The 20,187-nt window shown below is 34.6% G+C and overlaps 1 protein-coding gene across 17 annotated transcripts in view; it reads left to right on the forward strand.

The window, feature by feature from the left end:
- Positions 1–17,470, forward strand: part of LOC311080248 (A-kinase anchoring protein 13) — a 75,161-nt gene extending 57,691 nt beyond the window's left edge. For 12 of the 17 annotated variants that reach the window (XM_084110045.1, XM_084110047.1, XM_084110048.1 and 9 more), the window contains 14 exons: positions 370–495; positions 583–700; positions 2,011–2,262; positions 3,380–3,456; positions 5,553–5,734; positions 5,947–6,029; positions 7,238–7,414; positions 7,603–7,755; positions 8,784–8,845; positions 10,165–10,209; positions 10,481–10,531; positions 13,033–13,470; positions 14,671–14,962; positions 15,239–15,447. In XM_084110045.1, coding sequence (XP_083966171.1) covers positions 370–495; positions 583–700; positions 2,011–2,262; positions 3,380–3,456; positions 5,553–5,734; positions 5,947–6,029; positions 7,238–7,414; positions 7,603–7,755; positions 8,784–8,845; positions 10,165–10,209; positions 10,481–10,531; positions 13,033–13,470; positions 14,671–14,962; positions 15,239–15,297 — 2,115 coding nt within the window. In that variant the 3' untranslated portion in view covers positions 15,298–15,447. Of the gene's footprint in view, positions 1–369; positions 496–582; positions 701–2,010; positions 2,263–3,379; positions 3,457–5,552; positions 5,735–5,946; positions 6,030–7,237; positions 7,415–7,602; positions 7,756–8,783; positions 8,846–10,164; positions 10,210–10,480; positions 10,532–13,032; positions 13,471–14,670; positions 14,963–15,238; positions 15,473–16,834 lie in introns of those variants that run through there. The other 5 variants (XR_014605543.1, XR_014605545.1, XM_084110055.1 and 2 more) reach the window with 3 other exon arrangements.
- Positions 17,471–20,187: the final 2,717 nt, after the last annotated feature.

The following is a 20,187-nucleotide window of genomic DNA, read 5'->3' on the forward strand; positions in this document are numbered from 1 at the left end:
TCTGCACGCAAAACATTTAAAAAAAGAAAGGAAAACGTTTCCGTTTTTAGTACATTGTTGTCGTGTAAACACCCTCAAACTGCAGTTTGTGAATTGATAAAAAAACTAAATTAATTTAACTAAAAAACTAAAAAATCACATAAATATAACAATATAACAAAAAAATCACATAAATATAACAATAATAATATCAAAATAAATAAAACATAATAAGAAGTCATTTCTAAATATAAAAATAAAAAAACTGTGTAAAAAAAGATATTGTATTTGTTTATCTGCATGTTATGTGCATACGTCAACATGGATTATCAACAGATTCATTGTTCATATCCTAGCTCCTGTAATAATGTACCACATGATGTGCTTCAGTTCTCAGGCTCTAATGCAGAAAGCATGAAGAAAATCTATGGCAAATTTTGCAGTCGACACAGTGAAGCAGTGAACTTCTACAAGGAGCTGCATGCCAGAGACAAACGCTTCCAGGCATTCATCAGGGTAAATTCTTCAATTCATTATGTTGGACATTCTTCCCAATAAATGCAAGAAGATACCTAACGGTCCTCAATGTGGTCTTGTTTCCAGAAAAAAATGAGCAGCAGTATTGTCCGGCGGATGGGCATCCCAGAGTGCATTTTGCTGGTTACTCAGCGAATAACAAAGTACCCTGTGCTTTTACAGAGAATCCTGCAGCACACTAAAGGTGAGATTTACTTTTACCAGTTGCAGTCATGAGCTGCGATTTAGTCTTAAATCTTTCTTAAAAAAATCAATCAGTCAATTCTGACCAATAGTGTTCGGACTAAATGGATATTCCAGCATAAAATGCAAATTTCGTGGGAGCTCTAATTCACCCCTACCCAATTATTGTCCAATAAATAAAAAAATAAATAAAAATAAAAAAACACACAGTAAGACAAAGTCAGTAAGATTTTTTTAAAAAGAAAATAATACTTTTATTTAGCAAGGATGCAATAAATTGATCACAAGTGACAGTATTTTAAAAAATGCTTTTCTTTTCATCAAAAAACCATCCAATATTTCCACAAAAATATTAAGCAGCACAACTATTTATATTAATAAGAAATTATTACTGATGATAATAAGAAATGTTTCCTGAGCTACAAATTAGCATATCAGAATGATTTCTGAAGGATCATGTGACACTGAAGACTGAAATAATTATGGGGAAAATTCACCTTTGATCACAGGAATAAATTACATTTTAAAATATATTCAAATAGAAAAAAGTTATTTTAAATTGTAATAATTCACAATACTACTATTTTTGCTGTTTTTGATCAAATAAATGCAGCCTTATAATAAAAGCATAAAAAACATTTAAAAAAATTACCGACCCCAAACTTTTGAACTGTAGCGTAATATAAAAAAATAAAATTGCTTCTTTTGCAGGTGCTGTATACCATAGATTTGAGACCTCACAGCCACTTTCAAAGGTTGTGAACTACTCTGATTTTATTGTGCTTAGTGTCATTTACAAATACACAGATATGATGAGATAACAAAACAAGACAAAAATGAGACAAACAGACACTATGAAACTGGACTTGAGCCAAAGATGTTGGCAGTAAGCAAAGTCAAGCCTCAGTTCTCCAAACCGACTCGCCCGTCAGTGTTTGAATAGCACACCAATATTTCACTCTCGGTAAACACGCTTGTCTTACGGATGGGCCCTCCGCCGCACACATGAGCCCATAATGTGTAAACATTCCACATTTACCGCAAATCACTTCCAACTGTTGAACAGCCAGCTTGAAAGGCTTTTTGGTCACGTTCCCAACAAAGAGATTTTTAAAATGAATTAGAGCATCAAGTATAACAAATATCCTTTCAGGGGCAATTTGAGAAGGAGCTTATAGCTCTCAAGAGGGTTTTATCCTGCCAGTCTAATACTATAATGAAACTAAATGGACTTGTTGATTGTTTATAGGAATTTATTACAATTCAATATCATATAAACCTGTGTGTCTGTCTGTGTGTGTGTTTGTGCAGAGAACGAGGAGGATTTCGAGGACTTGACGCAGGCGCTTCAGCTGGTGAAAGATATAATTGCTTCAGTGGACAATAAAGTAAATGAACATGAGAAGAAGAAAAAGTTGAAAGAGATCTACGGCCGTACGGACAGCAAGTCCATCACGCGCATGAAGAACGGCCAGATGTTTGCCCGAGAGGACCTGCTTCGCTGTCGGAAGCTTCTCCATGATGGTCCTCTGCAGCTGAAAAACGCTGCTGGACGACTAAAGGGTAAAACTCTTTAATGTCGTTATCGTAAATCTCGTTGTAGACCTCATTTATTCAACAATGGGTGAAAAGGAAAACCGTTATATGTTGGTGATTCTTCCATTTTGAAATATCTTCAAACTATACTGTATTAAGATCCCATGTTCTGAAATCTGATCATGGGCTTGATCGCCTCCAAATGGATTTTTGAGAGTCTGTTGGTAATGATGTGTGACTGTAATGACAGATATAAAAAATATAAAAAAAATAAAAAAAAAACATTTAGCTAGTTTTTAAATTTTATAAATTAAAAGAAAAAGTAATTAAATGAACAAAGTTAATATTGAATTAAGGTGCGTTCATATCATGTCGCAGTTACCGTAATTGCGAGATTTATATTTGTGAAAAACGTTCACGTCCTCGTAGAGCTCGTAATTACAATTTGTAAGCTGGGAATTTCGTGAGAGCTCCTACTTGTACCACATGACCACTGTACCACCTGACTGCTACAGATTCATTTTGGTGTTGATAGTGTTGACATAGAAACACATAATTCCTAGTCCGATGACGTGAACAACAGAGTAGATTGACGCGTGTTGTCGTTTCACAATTATGGTAATTACGACATGGTGTGAACGCATCATTGTTATTATTAGAATTATTTGCCGGGGGCATTTTTATCTAATTTATAAAATTTTTTTCATTTTTCTTATTTCAATTTAATTTAATTTTATTTGATTGCACATGTCCACATAAATAGTATTGCATTATTATTTGTGGTTCAATTTTTGTTATTATTATTTAGTTTAGGGTACAATTCTCACTATTAACTACAACTTTTGCTTCAGTAAACTTCTAATTACTGCTTATTAATAGTTAGTAAGTTAGTTGTTAAGTTTAGGTATTGGGTAGGATTAAGGGATGTAGAATATGGTCATGCAAAATAAGGCATTAATATGTGCTTTACAAGTACTAATAAACAGCCAATATCCTAGTAATATGCATGCTAATAAGCCACTAGTTAATGGTGAAGATTGGACCCTAAACTAAAGGGTCCCTAAACTAAACTAAAAGTGCTACCATTTTTTTTTTTTTAATTGAATATCTACTGCAGCATCGTCTTTGTTTTTTTGATCCCTAGATGTCCACGCACTTCTTCTCTCTGATGTCTTTGTGTTCCTTCAAGAAAAAGATCAGAAATATGTTTTCGCGTCTCTGGTGAGTAATTGGATTTTATGTTCTTCTCATGTATTAACATTAGTTAAAGGTGCAGTATGTAATATGGACAGCTAGCGGTTGAAATGGATACTGCAGTCCCCAAATTTAAAATATTGGAGAGAGTTGTTTCCCCTGCCCTCACGTGGGTTGCCAGATTGATGACACGCAACAGGAACCGGACAGATGGATGCTAAGGCTGTTTAGGGTGGGTTGAATCTGCGGTCTCTGACACAGTTCGTTGCTTGCGTCCATGGCTGCAATACGCTGTGTTTTCCACCAACTGGTAACTCAGGGGTGTTGAAAAACTATTGGGTAAATTGGCAGTGGGCGGGATCACACAGACCAAAACAAACACAGACATTCCGACACGAAACGCACATTTCAAAGTAGAATAACTGGCACCTTTAATGCATTAAATGAACTATGACCTATCAATTAGCACTATATTTTTTACAGCATTTTTTTAATATTTATTGATGTTAGTTAATAGAAGTACAATTTATTCATGTTAGTCCATTGTGCATTACCTAATCTTAATTTTTGTTCATGATGTTTTTACAAACCGTTTTCTTTGAAAACTAGGAAATTTCTCACTCTGTACAGTCAGAACAAAAGTATCATCCATTGTTATTTCGGATTAATTTCATCACTAACTTTCCTAAATAGACATATGCTTTGCATTTGGTGAAGAATACATGTTTAATTTGACCTAATTTCTTAAGAAAAAGTGTGTTGATTGTAAAATGTGGCCATATGACTGGGGGAAAATCGAGAATGGGAATATAACGTGAAAAGCTGGCCTCCTCATCAAGCCATTATTAGATTATATTAGATATCCTTAACACAAATAGTGCATTAAGTTTAATACACTCAAAAAAATAACTCTTTGAATGAACATTAAAAAATCATGGAAATGATTTCCACATGATTAACTTGCTTTATTTCAGCATTATGCAATTCTGTTATTCCAATTTAATGTACTTATGTTGGGTCAACTTAATTTATTAAGGTTGATTCAACTTATTTACTATGGTTGGACACAGCTTAATTTAATAGTGTCAGCCCAACTAATTTACTTAATTTGCATTCAACTTATGTGTTTGTTATTTTCATTCACCCATTCATATTTTATTTATTTTAGTGACACATAATTAAATGAATAGACTATAGCTAGCTATTTATTAGCAGTAGCACATATTAGCATCTTAAATGCTAGGATTTACATGCTCCTTCAACCAAAGCAGTTAAAAGTAACCAAATCAGTCCACAGCCAAACAAAATGCTCCACACTTCTCCACAATGGTAACCCACTGTATTTTAAATGGTTCTAATAATTCCAACGTAATTGAACATTAAACACAATTACACACTATCAAGTCTTCCCCTTTTCTCATTTTCTCAAAAAAACATAAAATAACACTTAATTTTAACATTTATTCTCTCTTAATTCAACCATATGCAAAGCATGCTGGGAACTAACAAGCACTGCCCAGTTTCAGTTAATGCAACACAAATCATTCATGTAATCCAACACAAACGGATTAAGTAAACTTAAATTTTACATATTAAGCAGATTGAACACAATCAAATTAAGTTAGGGCAAAATGGCAGTTGGCGTCGCACTATACTGCCACCCTCTGGATGTAATAATTTTTTTACTTAACATAAATGGTTTGTGTTTAGACAACACGTTAGGATTTTGTACTGTTAAGTTGAGACATAATTACGTGGACCTTAATAGAAAAAAACATTTCAAGTCAACAAACACAATTATTATAAGTAAACTAAATATAAATATATTATGTAAAGTGTACAACCTTCCTAGTTCATTTTTTTTTAGTGTACTTAGGTTTAGATATTTGTCCAGATTAGCAAACACAACACAATGGATGACTGTAGTTTGTTTCCAGTGTAAAATGTCTGTATATTGAATGTTGATGTTCAGTTCAATTATATGATTACTATTTTTTTGCTCTGTTTTTCCCTCCTCCTCTCTTTCCCTCTTTCCATCACTCTGATCGCTCTCTCTGCATGTTCGTTCTCCTTCACTCCGCCCTCCTCATTCTGTGTCTGGCGCTTGCTTTTCTCATCAACAGGACCAGCGAGCCACCGCTATCTCCCTGCAGAAGCTGATCGTGCGTGAGGTGGCCCACGAGGAACGCGGCCTCTTCCTCATCACGGCCGGCATCGCAAACCCCGAAATGGTGGAGGTTCACGCCAGTTCCCGAGAGGAACGCAACACCTGGATGCAGCTCATTCAGGACGCCATGCACTCAATGTGAGTACCAGATATTCTGAGCCATCCCTCTCCATCGAGACATTCAAATATTGATTTATTTAAAATGTATCATAGAATTAAATATGTCATTATTCAATTAAATAATTGAAGAAATGGAGTGGTGGATGGTTGGTGTTTATCGGAGGAAAGGTATACTCATAAAGGTGCAAAGGCAATGAAAGTGTATTTGAAAGCGTCTTGTGGGTTCACAGAGAAAAGGACGATGATGAAGGGATCCCGAGTGAAACGGAGGAAGACAAGAAGCTTCTCGAAACTAAAAGTAAAGAAATGAGAGGTGAGCAGCTTTCTCTCTGTAAGCTTACATTACAATACCACTTTGTCTATTTTTTTGTATTTTCCCCCCAAAATAAAAGTAGTTTTTTAAATATTTTTCATATATTTGCAAACACACACATATATATATATATATATATATATATATATATATATATGTATATGTATATGTGTGTATATGTGTGTGTGTGTGTGTGTATATATATATTAGGGCTGTCAAAAGATATCCAAATAAAATCCAAAATAAAAGTTTGTGTTTAAATAATATATGTGAGTGTACTGTGTATAATTAAATTTGTATCTAGAAATACACACACATGCATGTATATATTTACGAAAAATGTGTTATTTATATATATAAAAATATATATTTATATATAATATAAATGATATATAAATATATACAGTATATGTATGCAAATATTTCTTAAATATATACATGCATGTGTGTGTATATATACAAAATAATTATACACAGTACACTCACATATATTATTTAAACACAAACTTTTATTTTGGATGCGATTAATCGCGATTAATCTTTTGACAGCCCTAATATATATGTGTGTGTGTGTGTGTGTGTGTGTGTGTATATATATATATATATATATATATATATATATATATATATGTATGTATATGTATATGTATATATGTATATCTCCCTCTCCATTTTTTATTACTTAAATGATTAAATATCAAATTTTATGTTATCCATTTATTTTTAATAAATAAATGTTTTTTTGTGCCAATTTATATCTATGAAAACAAAAGAGTTTAGGGCAGGACTACTAATCAAAAACAATATCTTTTGAAAACGTATTTTTATTTATTTTTTATGATAGTGCAAGCATTGAAGACACTCAATAAAACTCAATAGTTTGAGACTGATTTGTAAGTGTTTTTGACCATTTTGTTAAAATGATCCAGACGAGTCATTTTCTTATTTCTTTTTTTGCAATGTATGTTGTTGCATTCAATCAGCGAGTAACATGCACAATTAGTTATCATGAATTTTACAATCTTTGTCTTAATTCACAGTTCTCTCATTACATTCAGTTTAGACTTTAAGTTACATAAATCTGCACGATAATTTCTTTTGACGTTGTGCTGTTCATTTCATACTGTAGCAGTGCAAAACAATGGTGCAGGAAAGAGGGTTTTAATTTTTCCAAATCCTTAATCTGCAAATGACAACGCTCTTTTCAGACATGCTCCAGAGGAAAGATGAACAGATCGTTTCACTCCTGATGGAGAAGATGAAGCTTTTCCATGACATGTGCGGTTCGTCCGACGACACGGCTTCGGCTGTCAAAATGCTCTTCAGGGCCAACAGCGAGGACGTTACCAAGGGGGAACCCATCATGATAGACGCTCTCAGAGAGGGTAAGAAACACAACCAGCGTCTTCAGCTGTTCTCCACCTGTCGTCTTAAAACTGATGTGTTATTTGTGACTTATTTGTGTTTGGTGGCAGCTGTGGCAGCATCTCATTTCCAGCTCTAATGTTCTTCCAGGACTAGTAACTCACTTAATGTAATGCGGTTAGTGACGTGCATGTGTGTGTTTGCACAGTGGAGATGTTGCAGGCGCTGGTGAACAGCACTCTGGGAGGGGCGGTCGGGCAGCAGGTGGCCTGCGCTCAGGGGAACGTGGGGCCCGTGTGTCTGCCACGCAGAGCCGAGACCTTCGGAGGATTTGACAGCCACCAGATGAACATCTGCAAACGTGAGACATTTAATGTACTCGTGAAGAAATGTCAAATTAATAATTGTTTGGATGACTACTTGCAAACAAACTTCTTGTATCTAATTTACTACAAGATTAGATTTTTAAACAATTGTTTAATTAAGAAAACAGGAACACTTTACAGTAAGGTCTCATTTGTTAACATTAGTTAATGCTTTAACTAATATGAACTAACAATGAGTAATATATTTATACAACATTAAAAAAGGGCATAATACGTCCCCTTTAATAAAAGTCTTGATTGTGTTTTTGGGGTCTACTAGAATAAGGTTTTCATGCTTGAATGTTCAAAAAACATGTTTTTCACATATTTTACATTGATGCAGTACCTCTCCTCCCAGTCTGTCAGTATCGTTTCTGTCTCTATGAAGCCCCTCCTTCCAAAAATTGCAATGTGTTCTGATTGGTCAGCTGGTCCCAGTGTGTTGTGATTGGTCAGCCGCCTCGAGCATGTTTGGGAAATGTCACACCTGTTACCATAACAATGAGTTTCAACACACTACTAACACAACTCAACCAGGCCTCGCTCCTTTATTTTGCGTATGGGAAGGAATTATTTAAATGAGGAATATTGTGACGTGTTCGTTCCTGGAAGAAAACTCAAGACGACAATTGAGGCGTTTCTGATATAGAGAATAACTCCCTTTTGAGTGACTTTGTGCTTTGTAACTTTGCAGACCTTTATTCATGTTCAAACAGCAACAGCACACTAAAGAAAGCTGAAAATGTAAAAAAGCATAGTAGATCTCCTTTATCTAACAATTACAATTAGCAATATATTTTTGGAGCATTTATTACCTGTTAATGTTAGTTAATAATGTTCATGTTCACAGTAACTTTTATCTTAATAATACATCAGTAAATGTTGAGATTAGTTTAACTAAGGTTAATAAATGCAGAAGTATTGTTAATTGTTAGTTCATGTTAACTATAAATCTTTTTTATATAAAGCATGATTGATTGCTGATTGGATCCTGCTTACAGTCATTGTGTTTGTGTGTCTGTAGATGGAGACAAAGAAGAAGCCGAAGATCTTCGTAGGACAGAATCTGACAGTGTGCTAAAGAAGGTAAAAGGCCTGTGCTCCAGCCAATAGAAAATTAGCTTTTGTCTAAGCTAACACTATTTTTCCCAGTCAGCAACTCAGTTTATGTTCATGAATCTGAATGTATAAATATAAATCAAATATTCAAATATACAGATGTCAATTGTTGTAAATCAATTTATAATTTATAATTATAAAATAATTTAGATTACATATAGAGTTTCAAAATATGCGAGTCTGTAAACATAGTTGTAAACCTGAATATTTAAATTAGAATGTGTTCATATTTATAAACCATTCAGTTTGGGGGTAGTAAGATTTTTATTTTTTTTATTTTTTTATTGACAGAATTTAATACATTTATTCAGCAAGGAAACTTTAACTTTAAAAAATGTCTCAATGCTGGGTAGATTACTTACAAATTGTAGTTGGTTACTGATTCTAAATTACATGACAATAATTGTAGTTAGTATCTTAATCCATTACAATACACGTTTAAAGTAATGTAATCTGATTACTTTTGACCTAACTCGATTATCACATTGATTTGAATAGGAACATATTGTACCATATTAATATATAAAAATATAAAGGAAAAATATATTCCATTCTTTATTCCAACAACGTGCAACAAGTGCATTAAATATTAAATAAAGAAATAAATAGTCATTAAGTGCTCAAAAAACGCAATTCTTGAAATGAATTTGCTGTGTATCCAAAAAAGAACACAAAATAAGTCCTGCATAACTGAAACATTTGTTGATTTTTAAATGCTTTTTTGGATACACAGCAAATGAATTTCAAGTATTGAGCTTTTTGACTCCTTTTGGTAAGATCTTATTGTAGCTCGGAATCATGTCAAATGTGGATTGAAAAAAAGCGCACATTATATTATTCATGGATATTATCTAGTTATGTTAATTTTAATGGTCACTCGTTAAGCCGCATATTTGCTGACAACTTGTCAAGTTGAAATAATAGTTTGGCTATATCCCAAAAATAGTCATTATATTGAAATGTATGCATTCTGACTAAATAAACAGAACCATATATGAACCATATTACCCATACTGCCCCCTTGTGTCATTTAGTGTTTACTACACACACATGCAGTGTGATTATATCCTGTCAGGTTTTGTAGCTAATGGCAGTCATTAGTGCAGTGGGAGCTCAGTGGAGGGTGGAAAAATGAATAAGTGTCCATTATGAGCGGCCAGCATGGCCTGACTCCCTTAATGTGCGTAATGAGTAGCGGTGTGCTGGGCTCAGGCCTAGTGCTGGGCTGATTAAACGCTCTCAGCTGGGCTCAGTAAAGCTGCAGTCTCTGCTTGTCTGCTCCACAGGGAGGAAATGCCAACCTGCTGCTCCTGCTGAAGAAAAACAGCGAGGTAAGACAGAAGATCATGCTTCTTTTAGAGTTCAGGGTGTAATCCTTCAGCGCGTCTTGGGGTTGTGGATGTTGTTTTTAGCTTTCTGGCAAAGTATCAGTGGATATCACTTGAATAACATGTCGAGAAGATAACAACTGTTTCCTATGACATCCTTGAATTACATTTATATATTAATAAGTTGTATGTATTTTTGTGATGTATCTTTTTTCTTGCTGTTGTGAGACTTAACAAATGACAGTCTTTCATACTGACTTGTGTTTCCTGACAGCAGGTCCTGAGTAGTGTCACTCACCTTCATGACCTCCTGACCTCACTTCAGGTGTGTATTTCAAAAACAGTATTATATATGTGTATTATATATATGAAAGAATTAACTGAAATAACTGACATCTTAACTAATATATATATATATATATATATATATATATATATATATATATATATTAGTTAACAATATTATAATATTAATATGATAATAATATCATGTCTACATGCCTTAATACATTGAGTTGCTGCCTTTTGATTGGCTGATTAGATATTTGCGTTAACGAGCAGTTGAACAGGTATACCTAATAAAGTGGCCCGGTCAGTGTATAATACATGAATAAATTATATATATATATATATATATATAATGTAAATAAATAAATATGTAACAGTTACTATCTGATCATGTACTTTTGAATGAATTTCCATTAATATAGATGTCATATAGGTCAATCTGAATGTATATTTGTAAATGATACTGGATTTAACTTTTTCCTGTTAAATTTAATTGAATAAATAAATGAAATATTTATATTATTTATTTATTATTATTTATTTATTTTTCTGTTAAATTTAATAGGAAAAAGTTAACCTGTTACGGTATATTGAAGCTGTTCTTCATGATTCTGTATAAAAATGTTTCTATACAAAACTTGAATGTATGTTTATAAATTTGAATATGAATATATTTATAAATTTGAATACTTGTATCCTCATACTAGCTACAAGTGTTTTTTATTTTATTTTTATTAACAAGACATAGCTGCATATACAAAATAATAGACCAATGACATATACAGTGGGTGCGGAAAGTATTCAGACCCCCTTAAATTTTTCACTCTGTTATATTGCAGCCATTTTCTAAAATCATTTAAGTTCATTTTTTTTCCTCATTGTACACACAGCACCCCATATTGACAGAAAAACACAGAATTGTTGACATTTTTGCACATTTATTAATAAAGAAAAACTGAAATATCACATGGTCCAAAGTATTCAGACCCTTTGCTCAGTATTTAGTAGAAGCACCCTTTTGATCTAATACAGCCATGAGTCTTTTTGGGAAAGATGCAACAAGTTTTTCACACCTGGATTTGGGTATCCTCTGCCATTCCTCCTTGCAGATCCTCTCCAGTTCTGTCAGGTCGGATGGTAAACGTTGGTGGACAGCCATTTTCAGGTCTCTCCAGAGATGCTGAATTAGGTTTAAGTCAGGGCTCTGGCTGGGCCATTCAAGAACAGTCACGGAGTTGTTGTGAAGCCACTCCTTCGTTATTTTAGCTGTGTGCTTAGGGTCATTGTCTTGTTGGAAGGTGAACCTTTGGCCCAGTCTGAGGTCCAGAGCACTCTGGAGAAGGTTTTCGTCCAGGATATCCCTGTACTTGGCCGCATTCATCTTTCCCTCGATTGCAACCAGTCGTCCTGTCCCTGCAGCTGAAAAACACCCCCACAGCATGATGCTGCCACCACCATGCTTCACTGTTGAGACTGTATTGGACAGGTGATGAGCAGTGCCTGGTTTTCTCCACACATACCGCTTAGAATTAAGGCCAAAAAGTTCTATCTTGGTCTCATCAGACCAGAGAATCTTATTTATCACCATCTTGGAGTCCTTCAGGTGTTTTTTAGCAAACTCCATGCAGGCTTTCATGTGTCTTGCACTGAGGAGAGGCTTCCGTCGGGCCACTCTGCCATAAAGCCCCGACTGGTGGATGGCTGCAGTGATGGTTGACTTACTACAACTTTCTCCCATCTCCCGACTGCATCTCTGGAGCTCAGCCACAGTGATCTTTGGGTTCTTCTTTACCTCTCTCACCAAGGCTCTTCTCCCCCGATAGCTCAGTTTGGCCGGACGGCCAGCTCTAGGAAGGGTTCTGGTCGTCCCAAACGTCTTCCTTTAAGGATTATGGAGGCCACTGTGCTCTTAGGAACCTTAAGTGCAGCAGAATTTTTTTTGTAACCTTGGCCAGATCTGTGCCCTGCCACAATTCTGTCTCTGAGCTCTTCAGGCAGTTCCTTTGACCTCATGATTCTCATTTGCTCTGACATGCACTGTGAGCTGTAAGGTCTTATATAGACAGGTGTGTGGCTTTCCTAATCAAGTCCAATCAGTATAATCAAACACAGCTGGACTCAAATGAAGGTGTAGAACCATCTCAAGGATGATCAGAAGAAATGGACAGCACCTGAGTTAAATATATGAGTGTCACAGCAAAGGGTCTGAATACTTAGGACCATGTGATATTTCAGTTTTTCTTTTTTAATAAATGTGCAAAAATGTCAACAATTCTGTGTTTTTCTGTCAATATGGGGTGCTGTGTGTACAATAATGAGGAAAAAAAATGAACTTAAATGATTTTAGCAAATGGCTGCAATATAACAAAGAGTGAACAATTTAAGGGGGTCTGAATACTTTCCGTACCCACTGTATAGATATAGTAGTGTATATGGGTACAGTAATCATTTTAATGAATAGGTTATTCCAGTGTGATATAACAGACACAAGTGCGTGTTTATTGTTTTAAATGGTTTCTACATGATTTTTGTTCACAGGCCGTGGTGCTGCAGCAGGACACTTTCATCGAGGACCAGCGTCAAGCCCTGAGCGAGCGCGCCCCTTCCCGTTCCTCCTCTCGCCCCCCCTCGCTGGTGGAGCAGGAGAAACAGCGCAGCTTGGAGCGACACCGTCAGGAAGCCACCGCTCTGCAGCGCCAGCAAGCCGCCCACGCCGAAGACAAGCGACGGAAGGAGAAGGAGTGGGAAGTGAAGGAACGGGAACTGACGGACCGGGAGGTGCTGATGCACGTGAGGGAGGAGGAGATGCGGAGGAGGAACAAGGAGTTGGAGGATGCTCAGCAGGAGCTGCTGGGAAGGAAGGAGGAATATCAGAGGGATCTAGAGAGACTGAGGGACTCTCAGAGGAGGCTGGAGAGGGAGAGGGAGCAGATTCAGAGGGAGCTGGAGAGAGTGGAGCAACTCCGGGAGGTGGAGGTGAGACTTGAACTGCACATTTACATCAGTCATTATTTATAATAATAATTCACTCCGAATAAAGATCTGAAGGTCATCATATTTCTTTCTGCAGTGTTTTATTGAAAATTCTTTTTTCTTTTTTTTCTGGTGTTGAGAGCAACTAAAAATATTTGTTGATTTGAGAATTTTTTTTTTTTTTTACCGTGTGCATGATTGAATAAAATTGAATGAATTAAGAAAGGTTTAATTTTAAAAATGAACCATTTTCTAAACCATTTCCAAATTTTGACTAACGTCTTGTTCACTAAGCATTTTGTTTATTGTAGTTAAAAACATGTATCCTAGAAAACACTACAAATTACAGAAGCAGAATATACTGGTACCATATCAGTTATTATCGGCCAGTTATTACAGTACATATGTTGTATTATGTATATGCTGATATTGGATATATAATTGTGCATGCTCATTCATTTTTTTATCTGTTTAAAGATAAAAAAAAAACAACCTTTTAATCTCTTTAAAATCTTTCAAAACACAGTAAAAACAAATGTTAAGTTTGTATACAAGCACGCGTGCACACACACACATGCAATTTTTTTTTTAATATAAATATAATAAATTATATTTATTTGATCAAAATTACCATAAAGGCAGTAATAGTGTGCAATATTATATTATATAGATTTAAACTGTCACTTTTGATCAATTTAGTCCCTCCTTGCTGGGAAAAGTAATAATTTCTTTTAGAAAAAGCTTACCGACCTGAAGTATATATATTATAGTATATATAATAATATATATAATATTATTTTTAATTTAGACAAACTTGAAAATGTTTGTAACATGATGTTTGTAACATGAAAATAATTATTGTATCTTCCAAACATTTTATAATAGTGAGAAAATGTATTATGAATAATTAACAAAAAAAGTTATTTTTGTACCTTAACTTTTTTTTTTTTTTGTAAACATGACTTTTTCCTGGCAGGCTTAAAAGAAACCTGCGCTCTGACTAACAGAAGTAATGTAAAGCCACTCAATTAGTTTGGAGTTTGCGGTTTTGAGCGCTTTCCTTCCAGACAGTACTGTATCTAGCAAATAGCATGCATGCTTTGACACGTTGACCTGTGATGCTTGTGATTGAACTTGTCATTTTCTGATCCCGTTCTGATTTGAGTTTTAACTCATGATAACATATAATTTATTATTCCACAGGCTCGGCTTCAGCGCACCCCTTCCAGCACATCGGAGGACTCCCTAAAGCTCCAGAGCAGCAGCTCTATAGAGCGAGAGATCTGGGAGGGCGAGTTATCGTCCAGCCCCAGGAAGAACTCTTTGTCCAGGATTGACTCCAAACAGAAGGGTCGCAGCCTCTTCTCCCTGGGCAGCAAAACTCAGAGCTCAGAGGGTCAAAACCAAATGCCTACACGACTGCTACAGCTGGCTACATCCAAGGACAAAAAGGACAAAAAGAAGAAGAAGAGCAAAAGCCAGCCTCAGGATGCAGGTGAACACAGTAAACTCTCATGCACTAATTCAATAGAGATAATGAAACATAATTAATTCAGTTAGTCTGCAAACCACAACCTCCATATCCGTTCTGACTGGAATTGGTAACAAAGTCTCTGATGCAAAACATCACACATTTCCATTTAAATTGTAAAATGATTCGTCAGGAGGAAGGGGTCTTTGCACGTACTGAATAAGTGAATGTATGAATCTCAGATGTTCGTTGGTTCAGTGTAGATATAACTTCTCAAATCCTGCTGTTTTTTGTCTCCAGCATCACATCTGTTGCCCCTGGCGGAGCCTCCTATGGACGGAGAGATCTTCTTCTGCTGATTTACCCATCATCCCTTCTGTCCAAATCATTCCCTCTCATGGACTTTCTATCAAATCATGTAGGAAGCAGCATACCGCCATTATGGTTCATCTTACATTTTTAAAATGTCTTAAATCACACAAAACATATCCATGTCATGTTATACCCCAAAATAAAAAATAAATATTTTGCTTTAACAAAATGAAGCCTATTTTAGGATTGTTTTTTTTGTTTGTTTTTTTAGAATAATTACATTGTTTTAATAACAATTTAGCACATTTACCCCCAAATTCTTATTACAGTAATGTAGAAACAGTAATAATATATTATTTGAGTTGTATTTAAATATCATGGTAAATGTTTTACTGCTGTCATATAGTATTTTATTACGGTATTTTTTTGCTGTAATAAAGTAATATATATATATTTATATTTATATTTATATTTATATATATATATATATATATATATATATATATATATATATATATATATATATATATATATATATATATATATATTTATATATTTATTTATATATTTATTATTATTATTATGTTTTATATATTCTAATATTATTATTTTATTTTGGGGATAAATGATGTGGGCATGTTTTCTGTAAGAGTGACCCAAATTGTAGATCATTTTCAAATTTGTAGATTTGCAATTTCAAGTCTTAGATTTGCACTTGCTTTCAAATGTTTGTTTATTAGACACATCCCATTTTTCCATACATTGCTAAAATACACAGATTGTCTGAATTTCAGTGTCTCAATTGTCGGCACTCATTTACAAATCAATTGTTCCACCGAAAGTTTTAGAAAACGCAAAAACTGTAAACAATTGTAACTTCCCTTATTGGCCAACTTTTTAGGAAGAGAAATCATTTCGGCTTATTGCACACAAGAATGACAATTTAAAATTTAATCACAGTTTTAACATTTAAATGGATTACGGGAGAGAGGTGGTTTTCCATTTCCCCCATGTCTTCTATTTTAGGGTCTCGAAGGAGTCCCGTCTTTGAAATGCCACTGAGCACTTTAACACCATTCACACGTTACCCCGAAGTTGATAAATCAATTTTTCATTAGCATTCCAAAGATAATGCCCTAAGGACAGTTTTTTGGGGGCCATTGTATGCATTTCATGCTAGTTTGAGTTTCTCTTATCCTTCTGCGTTTAATACTTCATGACTTTAGCAGGACGGATGAGCTGTAAATACTGGTGGATATTTAAAGCTACCTGCTGGACAGGTAATGGAGATAAACATCCACACTGGATAGTGTACGTAGCCTATACGTTCACCCTTATCATGCGCCATCTAAATGTCAATAATAATACTTTTAACACCCCGTTTTTGCACTCAAAGTGTCCACTTATTTCAGCATACATGAATATTCAACCTACAAGCATACAGGCTTTTGTGCATCTAGAATTTCTGTTGGCCTGATTTTTTTTTAGGAGTTATTTAGTGGTCCAAGAACATTTGTTATTTTTATTATTATAATTATTTTATAAAAGCAGTACATGCTCTTAAAAGTCCCATTTGCTTTGCAGTTTTCACCTGCGCTGACTTAACTCCACCTTGAGGGGGCAGCAGAGAAGCATTTTATAAACGAAAACTCCTCTATGGATTTACATAACTTGATGTCAGAGGAGACACAATGACACAATGCAGGAATTATTATTTCTTCACATGCACAAAGGGAATTATTGTTTCATAATTTAAGGAAAACGGTGCCTATGGCCTTACAGACCTTTCAGTGACACTTTTGTCCTCAGGAACAAAGCGACAGGGAAAACTCAATTCAGGCAGTATATTATTGACATGTCTCACACATAAATGTAAATTGAAGTTGTTTAGCCTTAAAGAAATGATGGTGTGCACTAAAATATAAACCAGCATTTTCTCAGGAGTATAGTTTAATTTCTTTCATCTTTGTTTTGACAGTAAACTTTCATTTGTACATTAGGCTAAGGTACATATGTTTTCTTGCTAAATAAAAAAAAGGAAGAATTAATATTATGTAAATATTTTGTGTAACATGTTTAAATGTAAAATTCTGAAACCGTTTAATTTGTGATTTATTTTGTAAGATGTGTTTGAGACGTAATGCTTTATTTATCATCGATCTCCTTGTCTTGAAGCAGAAGACACAATGTTTTCCTCACATTAAAAGCTATTGCAAATTTTCTGGTGTGTATTGTTTTTTCCCCTCGTTTTTAATCTGTTAATTGAACTGGAGGTTATTGTATGTTTCATTCTAATTCATAAGTGAAACAGATCAAGGTTAGCTTTTGCTTTTAAAAAGATTAAAGCATTTAAGAAATTGCCACTGTATAAAGACTTGCATATAAACCGAGCCTTTGATCTATTTCATGCAGTTTGCTTATGAAAAAAAAAATCTGATAAATCAAATTCCAATGACACTATGCTAACCTGTCATTGTTGGCCAGAAATTAGATATGATGTGGGTCATTTTTTACTTACCAGTATTTTCCCCCATCATCACCAACATCATCATATGCCTTAATATACTGAGAGAAAAAAATATTGAACTCAATTTTAAAGAAGTAATTTGTTTCACAGTTGAAATAACATGGGGATGAATTTGGATTTGAGAAGGTTTGAGCATGTTGCCATTTTTGTCATGTTCCTGGGTTCTGTATGTATATTCTGTTATATCCTTTTTTTAAATAATAATAAACAACATGACATAAAACAATTTCAAGAAAATGTACAAGAAAATACCAAAATATGAAGAAAAGCACGCAGAAAAAAGAAAAAAATCTTTAACATGAACTAGGCTACTAAGAAAAATGTATTCTTACAAAAACATCGGCTACAGATAAAAGGAAAGCTCCTGTTTTAAATATTTCGTCATAATATTTAAGAATTATGTTGATTTGTTCTTTTACGAAGCAAAATTGTATTAGAAGTGCGTTTGATTCAGGTTTAATTTAGGGAAATATAATAATACCATTTTTAAAAATTGCTTACGAATGAAAGTCTTGTATAAAGAATGAAAAAATAATGCCAATAATAAAAGTCTTTAAAGCTCAAATAGTGTGTAACATTGGCAGAATCACAATTCCAAAATGGCATCGTCATCCAGGAAGTGACATCATTTGGAGGGAAAACAACATGGATTTGTGTAGTTCTGTGGTAATTGTTTCACTCCAAATCAGCTGTGTAGTAGCCTAGACTGAATAGCCTACATTTGGGACATGTGTACAGCTGAAATCATATTATGTCTGTGGTTGAAAGAAACACCTTAAATAACTCACGTGCACAGGAAGCAAGCTTCGCACGTGCGTATTCGCGTTCTCTTTGACCGTGAGAAATTTGAAAGACTTGAGTCGCTCCATAAATCGGCAAACGGTTTTTTTCCCCCAAGCCCAAGGTAAGTTTTTACTTAATCATGTCCCTTCCACAATGAATTGTCCTTTTATGACTGTTAAAGTTAATTTATACCACTGTCAACGTTATTCTGTGCTCTAAAAACGGTCATATTGCATGACATTGTGTCATGCAAGGTCATTGCATAATCGAGAGAAATGGCGCGCGTTGGTCAGCGGGGAACGGTTGAGACACATATGCCACCAGTGCGAGTGGCCACTGTACGTTAGTTTTTGTCTCTTTGTGTTGTACTGTTTACAAAGTTATTTTTACTGTGTTATTATTGTTATGTTTACACTTGTACTGTTTGTCAAATATTTTCCAGCGTTAAATATTTTGTCCCTGGTTTATTTCTTTTAACTGAGTCTGACTAGGTAATGAATGAATTTGAATTACCTTTTTTTTTTTTTTTCAAAACAAAATTTTCTTTTATTTAAATGTTTGTAGGGCAAAATATGTTTTTGAATGCTTTTAGGCATTTGAAATGCTTAATGTGCAATTAGCATGCACATTCACCTCATTAAAGCATTGCTGACAAAGTCCATTGTCAGACTGTGTGTAAATGCTCCTCCACATCCTGTGTCCGGTGTGTGTGTGTGTGTGTGTGTGTGTTTCCTACAGCCATTAACTCTGTGGCAGTGATGCAGGGTTCCAACTGTTGCTTGCAATGCTGTGAAACCTGTTGCTAAGGTAACAAACAGTCTAAGTAGACTATATTGCATGAGGAGAGAGTGAGTGAGTGCATGCATTCAGGGATCATTGGATGTCATCAAGATTTATTGAATGAGTGATTTTTAGTCTAAGAGATTTTTGCTATAACCCGCTAAGAGTTAGGTTAAAGGCAACAGGCTGTATTTTCACAACTGGGTCAGTCATGTGTGAGTGTATATGTGTGTGTGTGTGTGTGTGTGTGTGTATATATTGTGTTTGAGGCTTCTGGGCTCTGGGTTCTTAGAAAATGTGAAAAATAGGTTGGTGTATAGGCTAATAGTTACCACTACTTTATTGTTAAGAATGTGCTAATGGGGCTTGGAGCTCAAGTCGATGTGAAAAGTGTTTGCAACCGTAATGTGATATTTTTGTGTGAAACATGGAAGCTTGTTTCTGCCATGGAGTATTTTTATTTTATTTTTTTCAATTAATCTTAACTTTCTATCTTACAATTCTGACTGTTTTTCTTGCAATTCTGAAGTCAGAAGATGCGAGATGTAAACTTGCAATTGCAAGAAAGAGGTCAGAATTGTGGGATAAAAAAAAATCGCAGTTACTTAAACTAGATTTTTTTTTTTTTTTTTTTGTCTAAAAGGCAAAAAGGTCAAAATTGGTTAAGGAAACAGTTATATTGATAACTTTTATGGAAAAATTATGTCAAATTATTAGAAGCATTATCAATAGCAGAGAGAATCTTTGCTTTTAGAAGTGAACTTGTTTGAATGTTACATCACTGATGGAGATCATTTCTAGTTTATCAGTCATCAGCACTGTACCAGTAATGCATCAAATAATGCAG

This window comes from Abramis brama (genome assembly GCF_963993115.1).
Source record: "Abramis brama genome assembly, chromosome: 3".
NCBI classification, from domain to species: Eukaryota; Metazoa; Chordata; class Actinopteri; order Cypriniformes; family Leuciscidae; genus Abramis; species Abramis brama.